This window comes from Hetaerina americana, unplaced genomic scaffold (assembly GCF_022747635.1).
Source record: "Hetaerina americana unplaced genomic scaffold, ioHetAmer1.1.p SCAF_18, whole genome shotgun sequence".
Classification (NCBI taxonomy): Eukaryota; Metazoa; Arthropoda; class Insecta; order Odonata; family Calopterygidae; genus Hetaerina; species Hetaerina americana.
In genome coordinates, this window is record NW_027286741.1 from 2862756 (window position 1) to 2877984 (window position 15229).

At 37.2% G+C, this 15229-nt stretch overlaps 1 protein-coding gene across 1 annotated transcript in view; it reads left to right on the forward strand.

Annotated features, from left to right (window-relative positions):
• Nox (NADPH oxidase) overlaps positions 1 to 15229 on the forward strand; it is a 149246-nt gene that overhangs the window by 99256 nt on the left and 34761 nt on the right. Inside the window, exons 8-11 of the mRNA XM_071584338.1 lie at positions 1598 to 1824; positions 10200 to 10388; positions 12042 to 12235; positions 13829 to 14153. Of these exons, the coding sequence (XP_071440439.1) occupies positions 1598 to 1824; positions 10200 to 10388; positions 12042 to 12235; positions 13829 to 14153 (935 nt within the window). The remainder of the gene's footprint in view (positions 1 to 1597; positions 1825 to 10199; positions 10389 to 12041; positions 12236 to 13828; positions 14154 to 15229) is intronic.

Below are 15229 nucleotides of genomic sequence, written 5' to 3' on the forward strand. Positions count from 1 at the left end.
CACACACAAAATTATCTATTTATACACCTACAATTTTCAATTATAATTTTTGTATTCCACAGTGTCAACAGAAGTCTAAATGGAGGGGCCGTAGAATGAACCACAGTGTGGCATTTGGTAGCTACATATAAATTGACTATCAATTAGTTAGCTGCATGGTGGAATCTCATTCTGTAAAAAAATTGCAATGCGTGTAGTGAACTCCATTCTCTTGCAATATCAGTAATTCAAAATGTCACTGGTAGGTGAAGCAAATAGTATGTCATTCAATAACTTTTTTGTTTCTCAAAAATAGAATAAATAATATTTGTTAGGCACCTCAAAATACCACCAAGATACCTCAAAATGCCACCAAATAATTCAAAATACCACCTCCCTGTGGCATTTTGAATCAGATTAGAGTATGTTGGATTGAATGCATGATGATAAAGACAAAATACAACCGCAGAGCAGTGGGTTAGTTGATGCAATATCATTGATAACATAAAAAACAGCCTTGGTTGCCTGATACTTCAAGAACATCCTTAAATGCCATCAGCAGCTTTTACAGAATATCTCCTGATGTCATTTCAGCTAGCTAATGCCATAACGCCATCCATCAGCTAGTAGCAGAAGTTGTCATAGCTAGGGAATCATGCTGCCTGCAATAGTTACCACTAGCATTAAAGTAGCTAAAATTTTTCATTTACATTTTGCCATTTTATCTTCAAATCCCCGGTTGATTACCTTGAAGCATTTATTTTACTGTAACATAGCCTTGACTTCTTTACTCACACTGATAAAGCATATTAATTTTGTATTCCAATGGTGCATTCATTATTTACTGTCAATGTCATATCCTTCTTTATGCTTGTTATTTATCACATCTTACACACAATCTTATTTATTTAATATTCTATTTTCATCATGCTTTTCAGTAACTTAAAATTACCAGAATCTTGTGTATTTTTGCTTTGATTCATGTAATCAACTGCCATATTTTAATTTCGAATCTTTTAATTTTACACCATGTTCAACTGTAGGTGTGTTTCAGAATATTTTCTAAAGTGTGAATCACTGAGCTGAATTAAAATAGTAAAGAGACAGAAATTCTGTGATAAATATTCATTTTACTTGCTAGGCAAGAACTTTGTAAAGAATGTGGTAAATGAGACTTTTGGAAGAGATAATTTTATCTGCTTTGTGTGACTACTCCTCATGATAACTTGCATGGAGTATAAAAAGGGAAGTTGTTGTGCCAATTCATTGTATGCAATAGAGTAGTATTTGTTAATTAGCCCCTTATTCTATATTTGGTTTTGAAAGTAGGAATATGTGTCGTATTGGTAAAAAATGTTTTGTGCCGGTCATATCTGATATTTTTAAATATCGCCACTTGGGAACTTTCATCTGGTCTTTATAAACCTCCCATCAGTTCTGGTGATCAGTACCTGAGCTTAGAGAAAAACAGTTATTGGCTATTTCATCCACTTCAAATGAATAGCAGACTGAAAATGTTTGATAACAGGATATGAGCAATTTTGTTAGACTTTGACATTACAAGAGATGATGATGAATTGATTTTTGATGTTTTAATGGTTTTTCTTTCATGTGACAGCATTGATCGCTGGCTGGTTCCTCCAAAACCAAACCCTAGACCAAAGTCATTGAGCAGCAAGCTGAAAGCCCTTTGTCCCTACCAGATGACCCTCCCGTATCTGAGGAACAACCAGGCCTTCATCAGCTGCCTTGCACTCATACTTGCCCTCAATGCTTGTCTTTTCGCCTCACGCATTTATGAGTACTGGCATACCAACGCTTATGTCATTTTAGCACGTGCATGTGGTAAGTGATGCCACTAGGCCACATAAATCTTTTCTCATTTTGCTGCTTTTCTTTAAATTTCATTTTACAAGTAAAAAAATTCAGTTATCCCTATGCTGTATTAAATTAAATAATGGTTTGTATATAGTAATTTCAAGTATTTTAAATTTCTAATCTGGAAACTATTGTTTTATGGAAAAATATATGTTGCTTCTATCACAAATATACTTTGGACGATAAAAGGGGATATCATAGAAGGCTGGATGTATGTATAACCTCCATTTCTAACTTTTTATTTATTCATAACACTGCAGGTCTGTAAATATGCCATTTAAAAAGCAAATTTTACTTGGCACATTGTTAGTACAATGATAGTTGTGTGCAGTTCACCTTGGAAATCTGTTTCTTAATTGTTTGTTTCGGTCCTGTCTGTACCACTTCTGTTCTTATGCAAATGCAACTGTGGAATTTTTCTTTGGTGACTTTCAAGAAAGAATTATTTGGGAAATGGACAGTGTTTGGTGAATAGGCGATAATTTTCAAACATGAATTTTAATGCAACAATTTCAGAGTGTAAAAATCATTCACCTTGACTGGGATTCGAACCCAGATCCCTTGGAATATGAATTTTAATTTTAACACCCATAATTCTTAAAAAATGAGCAAATGCTAGCAGCAATTATCAGCATCTAATCAGCCAGAATATGTTCCTTCATTAGGTGACATGGTAAAGGTATCAAAATATTCCAGGGGAGTTTTCCCCCTAACACCGCATCACAAAAATGCCTTTTGGAAAAAGACAGCAAATAGTTTACGTGATAATTGTGTATAAATATAGGAAAAAGTGTGTGCATGACTGATGAGGCATGTTATCACATGGAGAGCATGGACAAGGTCTGTTCCAAAAGTAGTAGGACTGAGTCGATTAAAAAAAAATTAATGCCAGCATAAATACATTCACTCATAAGTCTTCAAAGTAGCACCCTTCTGCATCCACACTCCGCTGCCAGCAGGTTTTCCATACCTGGTGTGCCTTTTGGAAGTTGGTGCCCGGAATGCTGCTAAGCTCCCTTATCACGGGGAGTTGTGATTCTTCCACCAGGCCATGGTGATGCCCTTCGAGCACGGATTTGAGGCGGGGGAACAGGTGGGGCAACGTCACGGCAGTAGGGTGGCTGAGGCAGGGTTGCCACGTTGTGCCAGACCATTCCATTAAGCAGAATGTGATGTGGCTGGGCTCATTGTCATGTTGTCATGACAATGAGCCCAGAACTGTGCAATGTGCTTCCAGAACTGTGCAATGACCAGGTAGACTCGGACGATGCATTTTCTCAGTTGTTCAAGGACATCAAACCCTTCACCATACAAACACTTAATATGAGATCCCTGTCCAACAAAGCCTTCAATTCTACAAGATTTCATCGTTTTTTGAGGTCGAAGGGCATCCTGAACGTTCGGTGTCTTCAATATCTTTCCTGACCTCCCAAAACAACTTGTGCCACTCAAAAACAACCGATCTACCCGTGGCGTTATCACCATAAGCTGCATTGAGCATGCCCTGAGTCTCTTTCCCAGTTTTACACAAAATTTGATGGCATAGTGCTGTCCCTATCATGATGGTTCATAGCGAGGTCACGTTATAGATGTTTCGCAAAATAATGATCTCTGCAAAGTCTCGGAGCTAATTGCCACCAGCCTCCAACCTTGCATGAGACAGCCCTCCCTTAAACTTAGCCAGAGGAAACCCCCCCAACCATCTTTCTGTTAGGGAAAATGTAAGTCATACGACTTTTGGAATAGACCTTGTATATGCATTGGATTGGTAGGGAGTAGTCTGTGGGGATGTAGGGGGAAGGACGAAGATTGAAGGAACAAGGGGGTGATTGGGGTTGTTGGCCATTGGATAGTTTTAATAAGTGACATGAAGTCTGGGAGGTTTGAAGGATTTGATTATCCATGTGTGGGCCACCTTGCATGTTCTCACCTCTACACTGCTTGAAGATTCTGGGGGGGTTTTAATGTCCAAAACAGGGGAGCATTTGTCAAATGATTTGTCATTGAAAGCAATGTGAGGAGGGATGGGATAGTTACGGAAGGTGGGAGATTTAGTAGAGTGGCAGTGATTGTGCTTATGGAGGGAAAGTATATAAATCCATTCTGCCACGTAGGAGAAAGGGAAGGAGGGTTTATAAAGTTTTTTGAGGTGCCGGTGGAAAAGAAATTAACCTTGGGTTGGGATTTATAGAAAGTTGTGTTGTGATTTCTCTACATTATAATTGTTCATCCTTGATCAGTTAAAAAAAAACAGTTCATTTATGTTGGTGTCACCTGGCAATGACTTTTGCACCTGCAATGCATTGAACCTTTAAATTGCTACAACATCACATTACTGTTCCATTTAAAAAAAAGAAATGACTAATGAAGAACGAATATTCACAAGGGATCACTGATATTGATTCCTATTCATCACATCATACCAATTAAAATAATGCAGTGTACATATTTGATGACTTATTTTTTGCATAGTAAAACTATATATTTGCCTTTGCCTTCGAATTTAAGGGAAATGATAATGGGAAAGTATGGTAAGTACAAAAATTTTTTGTTAAAACATTAAATACTATTGGCAACTCTGTATATTGTGAAATTAAAAACTTAAAAAAAGCCTAGGTATTTCAAACTCTTATCTCTAAGATTTGCATGTGTTAAGTTGTCCTAAATTACTCAGGAATGTAAATTTTACCCTGCTGGAAAAATGAGGCAAAAAAAGAACATTTTCAATTGAGGACAATATTAAAATTCTGGAACAAGTTGATTCTAATGTTGGAACCCCTATTATTCTAGCAAAATGTCTAAGATTGCTCTACACTGAATACAATAGTGCAAAAATAATGATTTGACGTTGAAATATGGAAACCAGTGTGGACATTTGTCTATAGAGAGGAGATATGTCTAGAATGTCAAGTATGAAGAATTGTAAGGATTAATGAAGGACCAGGTTTGACTTTCAAATCGTCTTTTGGTGTCTATGTTGTGACAGCAGGGGTAAAGAGTGTTGATAAAATTTTGAATGAACACCTTTGATGAAGGTGATGATGAATAGGTCCAGGGGTTGAAGAGACCTCTCTATCTTCAAACCAAGACAAAATGTCCTGTGCCCTGTTCACACTATGAGAAATTACTTATCAGGAGGTGGTAATTGCTACAAGAAAATGAGATGAACTGCAGAACACTGAAAACAAATATCAATAGTCTTGGAACATTTATCTAAAAACTAACTCTCAAAGTGCATATTTTTTGGTAAATTGCAAAATTCGATGCTCTCTAATAATTTTTTTAGGGGTTAATTTTCAAAGACCATCAGTTTGTTTATTTTTCAGTCAGTGTTCATTATGCCTGGCAAAATCTATCTATCTGCCTACCTGATACCCACAAGCCATCACTAAGGTGTGTGGCAGGAGATGATTATGCACCAACCATGCAACATCAAAATTTAAAGTTTTAGTTGCAATATAGTGTCGTAAAATATGTGGGTGATCGGAAAACGTTCTGACCTAAGCCTGAAGATGACAGCACTGTTCAATAAAGGTTGGGAAATGGATTTGTGCATGTGTTGAAATTCACTCCCCAAAATTTCAATCACTTTGGTTACCCAGTTGTTATTTGACAATCATTTGAGTGAGTTGGAATGAGGGTTTGTGTTAAAATGGAAAAAATTGATTATTGAGCTGTTTTCAAATATTTGTTTTTAAAAGGTGATAGATATGCCCACATACGAGGGCTGTCCAGAAAGGATACCTTTTGGCCGAAAGTGGCGTGGTGGGTAATGCTAGAGCCACCATCTTGGTGTCTAAATGTCCCTACAATCAGGACGTATCCAGCTATGGTAGTATGTAGACTGTGGTTTATCTAATTTTCTCACTGCGAGCTACTGAAATGTGTGCTGCAGCACATAAATCCTGCAAGTTGTGAAGTGTGATCTATGATTGGGTTTTTACTGGCCACCAAAAACCACAAGCCAATTGATATTCATAGGCAACCTTGTGAAGTGTATGGAGGCGGAATAATAAGTGAAGGCGGAGTGAGCCAGTGGCGGATTCAGTTTAAAAATGGCCACAGCACCAATGTTCAAGAAAATGACCGCAGTGGTCGGCCTGGCCTGGTGACAGATGAACTAATGGTGAAGACCAATGAAAAAATTTGTAAAAATCACCGATTTAAGATTACTGATCCTTTACTGGATGTAGCTTGCAACAGCACTTTGACAGTGATGCAGAATTGCCCGCTGATGTGTTTAAAATATAAGGCGACAGATTTCTTCAGAGACAGAATTGAAAAGCTTGTGTATCGTTATGATAGTTGCCTCAATTTTAACGGTAACTAAGTTGGGTCGCATTCCCTGCCATTTAGAGACTCTTTGGGGGTAGAGTGTTTCGTGGTGCATTTTCATGTGGTAGTGATATTTCAATTTCTTGCTTGTTGTGTCCTGGCTTCCGTGTTGTAGGATGTCTTTCGTGCTGCATCATGGGGTGCAGTTTTTTAGTTGTTTTGCGATATATGTGTTTGCATGAGTATTGGATGAAGGGATTTTTGCATGAGTGTGTGCGCTGCTGTGGGTGTAATTTTCCGTGTTGTTTTTTTTGCATGTGGTATTTTTCCTTTTTACGGTTGGTGACCTAACACCCCCCGCCACACGCCCTTGCGGCGGCTTGCGGGGTATTATGTAGATGTAGATGTAGGAGAAGAGGTTAAGAATCTGCCTTTCAATTTCTGCAATAAAACTTTGTTTTGTCGCTAGGCTCATATTTTATTTCAGAACGTAAGTTACTTTCTGGACAGTACTCATATTATCAAAGACGAGTTGGATGGTGTGCACGCAGGGACTCTACAGAATCATTTATGACAATGGCCTTTTGGGAAGCTGAATTTTAGATAACGTGGTCGTACCAGCTTGGGTGATGATGAGCATTCGGGAAGTCCAAAAATGTGACAACCACGGATAACATCAAAAAAGTTCACCAAATGGTACTGGACGACCAATGAATTAAGGTTGGAGAGATTGCAGAGGCTATGGACATATGGAAAGAAATTGCTGGTCATTTGTTGACTGAAGAAATGGGCATGCGTAAGAGCCATCAGCACATTGGGTGCCGCTTTTGCTCACTTTGAACCAAAAATGCATTCAAATGCACATTTTCAAGGCCCTGTTGGAGCGATTTAAGCAGAGTGAGTCAAATTTTCTGTATCGATTCATGAATGCTAATGAAACTTGGATCTACTAATACACTCCTGCAATGAATGAACAGTCAAAATAGTGGACTGCAAAGGGTGAACCTGCTTCAAAGAAGAGGAAGATAGTTCCAATGGCCAGGAAGGCCGTGTCAACTGTTTTTTATAATGGTCATGGAATTGTGCTCATCAATTACCTTCAAACAATGGGAGAGTATTATGAATTTCTTGACAAGCTGAAGGCAAAGATAGTAAAATAACGACCATATTTGAAGAATAAGAAATTGCTTTTCCATTAGAACAATGTATCTGCTCACACTTTGGTGGCTGCCATGGCTAAAATTCATGAATTACTCTTATAATTGGTTGACCACTCATAGTATTCACTAGATTTGGACCACAGTGACTTATTCATTTATCCTAACCTAAAAGTTTTGCAAGGAGGACAGAAATTTTCATTGGACAAGGATGTTATCACATACTGCAGTAGTCAGTGTATGCCTGTTTGCCAATGCCTATTTGCAGAGAAAGACATCAAGTACTATTTTTGAGGGATAAAAAAGTTAGAGCATCGCTGAAAAAAGTGTATCAACATAAAAGGAGACTATGTTGAAAAATAAAACTAAATTTGAGGAAACAAGTCTCGTTTATTAGTTAGACAGAAACTTTTCAGACTACCCACATAATTCAAATAATATAGGTCTTGTTTACTACAGGTACATGCCCTATGGCATTTAAGTTGGAGCTTAGTGCTCTAGGGGTCATGAGAATGCACAAGTCTTTCCACCACATCAAGGTTGTAGTTGATTTGGAAGGTCATGTCACTTAACTGTTAATCTATATTTCAGTAACCGATCCTCAAAAACCCGTTTGTTTTATTATTAACTACCTTAAAAGATCTTACAGTGAAGAAGAACCTCATAAGATTAACTTTAGGCCAGATTGGTTCAACATAAAAGGAGATACTTAAAAATATTAAAGATTAGGATTGTCTGAATGGTTCTATCTATCCAAAATTCTGTCTCTCTACTTGGTAACTGCCAGACACCACTAGGGTTAGTGGCAGGAGTAATTACACTCTAAGCTTGAGACATCAAAAATTAAGTCTCTTAATTTTTAGCTACAATATATTTCTGCTTTGTTTTGAACAGGGAATTCATAAAATCAGTTAGGTTTGCTGATAATCAAGCTTTAGTTTGTCAGTAAGCAAGGCGGGTCAGCCAAGCATTGCAGAGCCCATTGGAAATCCAGTGCAATAGATCTGGGATTTAAACAAAATAAAAGTCATGCTGTTTACCAGAAAGACAAAGGCTAAGCTAAACATTAAAATAGTAGTGCAAAAACCAGGCCAGGTGGTTTACGTATCTCTGAAATGTTCTGAACCAAAATGGTCAAAGTGGTAGGGACATAAGGAGAAGAATTGAGTTGGGCAAAGAGCCTTTCCAAGGAGGAGAGAATTGATGACAGGTACTTTGAGTAATGATGTTAACACAAGGCTGGTTAAAACTTTGATATGGAGCATAATTATGTATGGCATGGAAACATGGTCACTGAAGCAGGAGGATAGATGTAGATTGGAAGCTTTTGAAATGTGGGTGTGGAGAAGAAGGGGAAAGGTGAAATGGATAGAAAGGAAAACAAATGAGGAAGTGCTAGGTATTGTGGGGGAGGAGAGGGGGTTTATGGGAGGAATCATAAGGAGGCTGGAAAGGTGAATTCAGAGCATATTGATCAGAAGTGGGATGTTGAAGACTGTGATAGTGGGGAGAATGTCAGGCAGACAAGGAAAGGGCAGGAATAGGATAGGGATGTCGGATGGGATGAAGAGAGGAAGTATGTGGAATTGAATAATTAGATGAAGTGTTGGATATCAGGCTTTTATGCCAGGAGAGTCAAAGATATTAATAATTTTCCAGTTGGTGACCATACTAAAGCTTCCTCACACAGTAAAATACCAGTAATGATACCATATCGTAGTAAATTTCCTGGTAAACCATCTCATTGGATGATGTCTTTCATTCAGATGATCAGGATGACAAAGTGATGTTATGCTTTTGTATTATTATGGCTGTAAAAGATTGATGTCAGCTATAATATATCAATAAGTTATAGATGAAAGAGAAGACAGATAGAGCTTGTAATGTTCTAATTCAGATTTATTTCCAAAATACCCTTTGACATGAAAATATTACCATATACATAACTTAAAAAATAATTTATAAAATAATCACCCACTGAAACTTCTAGTAGGACAGAAAAATATAAATATTAAAACCAAATAATTGTCATTCAAATGATTTGTAAATCATAAAAGAATGGAAAAAAATTAAAAGAATGAGAATTATGAATCCCTATCTTAGTAAGCAAAGGGACTTCTTGAGAAACCTGTAAATAGCTGAAAGATCTTGTGCTTTCCCAGCATATCTGTTGAGTGAAATCCTCTTTGAGTCTTACCCTCATTAACCATTGGAAACCCATTGGAAGGCCCATGAGGATGTCACTGTAAATTGCTGTCTTTGGAAGTCAATTGTTATTCTCAGGGAAATTACCATAAAATTATTTCCCTGTGATTTATACCCAGTGAACTCTTCCCAGCTAACTCTTCCCAAAAACTGAAAGTGTTGTCACCAAATCTTGAACTAACTTCATGGAACAATGCCTAAACCATTTGCTGCCAACTATACCGATTTGACTAAAAGTGACACTGCCTAGTGACAAACTAAAACAGAGGAATAGTTCCTGAAGTATTCATGTTGAACTGAAGGGTTTCATTTAAAGATAGTTATTCACTGTTTGTGGTCATCCACATACCAATGCAGCTAGACAATGGCAATTTGTGAGTGAATTGTTTGAATTGAATTATGTGTTCTTGTGAAATAAGGGAACTATTCTCTACCTAACCTTAATAGTTCACTTGGTTCACTAATGTGAATAAATCATTTTGTCTACTGCCCACTCAGGAATTGCCCATCGCTAGATGCAAAGGTAACTGGAGGGATCTTATTTTATAGCCTTCCCAGCTGAAAGAGCCACCTCAAAAGCTTATCATAAATATTTACTGCGCACAACTCTTAACTGAGAGTGGGGTCTTCCCTCGGCTTCTTGGGAAATGAAGATACCTTTTTTCTTATTCTGGTGCATTTGCTTGTGCTTATGGTCTGTTTCAGGACAGTGCCTCAACCTGGACTGTTCCCTGGTACTTGTGCTGATGCTCAGACGGTGCCTCACCTTCTTGCGAGCCCGAGGCCTCTCGCACTTCCTCCCCCTCGACCACCACATCTACTTCCACAAGCTGGTGGGAGTGCTCATCTTGGGGTTCTCTATCTTGCACACCATCACACACTCCATCAATTTCAGTGAGTACCCATCCTCCCTCTGCTACTTAACTAATGAGTCAGCTTTGCCATATAATAATTAAGTCTGAAACCAAGCATTTTATCCTAGTGTGACAAGATGGTGCATAAATGCACTTGAGTATAAATTCAAAGAACTGCAGGGGACACTGCTCACTGCGGAAGTTATACTGCTCACATAATGATTGCAATTTGCCAAAAAGTTGTTAAGTTTAAATTTCAATATGAAGATACTCCATCAAGTGATGCCAGAAACCTTTATTTATAATGGAAGTTCTAATCCCGGTGGGCACATTTTACTTCTTCAATTGTTCCAAATTTTATCTATGCTATTCCTTCCAAAACCTGCCTTCTTATAAGACTCCACTGTTGTGGGCTCTTATTGGCATCATATTCACCCGATAGACTACTGTGATTATGCTCTCCAAAGGATATTTCAAGATCGATGCATTTCTCTACCTGAATGCCGTTACATTTATTTAACCCCAAATGTTTTTTTATCAAATGAACATGTAGTTAAATTGTGAGGTTTCATTGGATAGTACAAATTACGAGGTGTGTAAAAAAAGTAATTGAAATTTTGTAATTTTTTTTAACGATCAACAAAGACTACTGATTACAAGGTCAATGACGTTTGCATGAAACAACATTAAAAAAAACACCTGTATTTGTGGCAAAGTATAATTCATGGCTTTTGCAACTGCTGACACTTCACTGCTTTTTTGTGAATTTTTGGTCAAAAACAGTCCTGTAGGGATGTCCCAGCCTCAACATTCACTGATGTGTTTGACTTTTTTCTGTTCCCAAAAATAAAAAGAACCTTAAAGGGCATGCAACTATAGATGAGATTAAAATGCATCGCTGAGAAAGCTTAAAGATATACCAAAGCTGGAGTTCCAGAAGTGTTTCAAGGATTAGAAAAGTACTCTAATATGTGTATAATATCTAATGGGAACTTCTTCAAATGGGAAAACATTTAATATAAAAGCATAAATAGCAAACATTCCCAATATTTATTAAACACAACTCATATTTTAGATTAGACAACACTTAAAAAAATGTCTATTTCATTTTGTAATGATATATTAAAAATTCATCAGAGGGAGTTAACTCAGTTGGGGCAAATAATCTCTGAAAAATATTAATATTTACAGACATAACGCAGAAACTTTCCTCCTAAGTTAGGTAATGTTAAAGCATAGTTTTTCAAAAGAATTCCAACAACTTGTATGTATTTTATTAGCAAATGAGTATCTATTTAATTTACCCAAATTTGTGACTTTATTTCTCTGAATGCTCTTCCCTGATTAAATTTATTTTCTCCTATTATGCATATTTATTGCTAAATTTTCCATTTGTTTCAAGTCGGAACCACATTTTTTTGCTTTTCCATGGGTCAGTAGACATAACTGAGGATGTTATTTAAATGAATAAGAACATTAAAATTGTATTTATAGTAATTTTGTCTAATAATTGAACATTCCCTTAATAATAACATCAGATTGATTCAGAATGGATTTGAATCAAGACTAGTGATTTTATTTGAGATTCAATTCAAAGTATAATTTGTGATCTGCAGGCCCCTGCACTAAATTTGCGATATTAACAAATTATTGACTAAGTTACCCCGCTGATATTGGCATGGTGTTCTATTAGGTATGTTGGTGGTGAATGATCCAGAGTTGAATGCAGCCAATTGGATGACATGGGAATGGTTTCTGACCAGTCGCCCTGGCCTCTTTGGCTTGATACCTGGGCAGGCCAATCCCACAGGCATTACCTTGGATTTCATATTGCTCATCATATTTATATGCTCACAGCCATTTGTGAGGAGGAGGGGTTCCTTTGAGGTGAGTCCCAAAAATCATCCATCAATTAATTCTTTTTGATTCTAAACTCAGCTTTTTCTCAATACTTGAATGTGATGAACTTCTGTGTATGTCTCTATTTACAACATGTCTATATTTTCCACATAATTTGGTTATCCATATATATTTCAATTACCCCTGATTCTTATTGTGCTTCATCTATCCTCTAGCACACGGACCATACAAGCAAGGGAGATAACTGTACATCATATTTCATGGACTAAAATTTATGAAAAATTGGAACAAAAATCATGAATTAACGTTTTTCCAACAACCTAAAATTATCTTCAGTCGAAAATGGGAGCAGTATAATGACAAAAAGTCATTTTTAGATAAAAATAAAGATGAAGTTAGCTTCATCAAAATGGAAGTTAGCTTCATCATTCATGTACTGGAACCATAGCCACTTAGGATACGTCATAATTTAATTTGGAGATCAAATTATCCTGTCACTTTGTAATTTTTATTGTGAAATCTTATGCATTGCCCACTCAATCAGTTCCTTCCTGTTAGAAATGAAAATATGTTATTGTTATTTGTTTCAACAAAAATAATAGCATGCAAAGCAGAGTTGACAATTGTTTGCTTTTGTTGAGGATAGTATTCCACGGATGCATGGGATGTCAAGGGCAATGGAATGAAACCATGAGATAGAATGATGGCTATCGCCTTGCCTATGTGAGAGTTTAACAGTTTGTAAAAAAAATTTCAATCATTTTTTCCCTCTCATTATTATGACGAGTTGCCTAAATATTGAAAATAAGTCTCCCATTTCAGTATGCATGATACATCTATTGGTGGTATTAAATCTACATCTATCCACTACATCTATTGGTGTTACATCTGTTGTCTCTTATTGTATGGATATGCTAGGTTTTTAGTATCCTGCCATAGATAAACAATCATGCTTACATCCAGAGTAAATAAATAAACATGGAATGCCATTGCAATACCTAAAGATAAATTAACTATAGCTTTTATTTACATGAAGTGAAAAAATTCTGAAAAATGTTTGTGTAGTGCATTTTCAAACATGGCCCAACACACACTTCCATGCCATATTCTTTGCCCATATTCCTCATCTCTATTCACTCTATTTTTTCTCAAACACTGATCACATTTCAAGGTGAAATAGTTCTGCATGCCTTAGAAGTCACAGTCAGAATGATAGGTTTTGGAAAGTGACATCCTATCAATCTTACGGGAGCTTTCCCATCTGACTTCCTACACCCACTCCTCTCTTAATCTCTTGTGAATATTTCTACCATTTCCTGAATGAGGGAGTGGTGAACTGTTGGTGTTTTGGCAACTAAATAGGATGCGGGAATTAAAAATGCAATAAGACAGACAATCATTTCATGAGAAAAACATTATTCAATGCCCAGTTTTTCTGATTGATAAAATGGATCTCAAAATATCATTTTTCTTAGCAAGCACCAAGCTTCTTTTTATCACATTTTATCTTGTGCAGGTATTTGGTAATATATTGATGTTTTCTGTGCATACAGTACTGAGCAAAATGGCCTCAGTCATTAGAAAGCTATGGTTGTGAGTGCTACCGCTGTTCCTCCACAGGTGTTCTATTGGACTCATCTGCTCTATGTGCCATTCTGGATCCTGTTGATAATACATGCCCCGAACTTTTGGAAGTGGTTCATTGGCCCTGGTATAATATACTTACTGGAGAGGGGATGGAGGTTGGCTAATCAGAGGGCAAGGCAACATGGAAGGACATACATATCATCAGGTGTCCTCCTGCCTTCACGCGTGGTCCACCTTGTCATCAGGCGTCCACTTCACTTTGACTTCTGCCCTGGCGACTATGTGTTTGTCAACATCCCAGCTGTGGCACGCTACGAGTGGCACCCATTTACCATCAGCAGTGCTCCTGAGCAACAGGGTGAGAGATGGGATGGGATGTGTTTGCAGCTTTTGTGGTTTATTTGTCATAGGGAATCACTGTGTGGTTTAAATATTAGTTCAGTTTTCTTTGATTCATATTTTTTTATGTAAAAAGTTACATGTCTACTTGTCTTTCCCATTTCCTTAACCTTCAGCTGTTTTCATCCCTAAACATTTCATGCAAGTTAAAAATAGCTTGAAAAAACTTGAAGCATGCTTACACCAGTACAATTGAACCATGACCTATTGCTTTTGAAGGAACCAAAAAAAAGATGAATGTGAGTAGGAGCAAAATTTTGATGAAAAGTACAATAATTAATGAAATATTACATAAGTAATTTATTTGCATTCAAATTGATACTGTTATGGGTGCTTGCAGGGGCTATTTTAAAACTCATATGTTTGGGTCTTAAGGGTAAATTGACCTTACTCTTACACTCTGGATTGCTAGGAACTTAAATGGACCAAGATGTTATGACTTGGCTTTGGAAAGATCATATGTCATCCATCATTTGAGTTGGTGGTATTCCTTCGTATTAGGCCTTTGGCTTGGCCGGAAGGTTATGAAGTATTTGAGTTGAGGGAAGTCAAAAGTCAGGTCTTAGGAAAAATGAACGTTGCATGAGAGTTATGAGGATACAACAAGCCCCTAATTCTTCATAAGTATGGAAGCGAGAGGATCACAGTGTAAAAATCATTTGCCTTGACCAGGATTCAAACCCTGATCTCTCAATACCTGCCTGAGTACTTCACCTAATTAAGCTACCATCCTCTTACACTCTGGATTGCTAGGAACTTAAATGGACCAAGATGTTATGACGAATAACTGTGCATACAGTGTCACAAGTAATCCTTAGTCAATGCATGTTTTGTCACAGCCCACAATTTAAATGTCAACGCAACAACGCAACGAATTAACACGAGGGGTTTTACTATCATGAATTGAAACAATTTTTACACAGGAAATCCCCGCATTTTCAGTGTCCATCACTAGACGACTCCAGTATAGTAACTGCTGTGTCATCTCCCACAGTGCTTTGAATACTTTGGGGTGTTAAATGACTCCTTTACCTT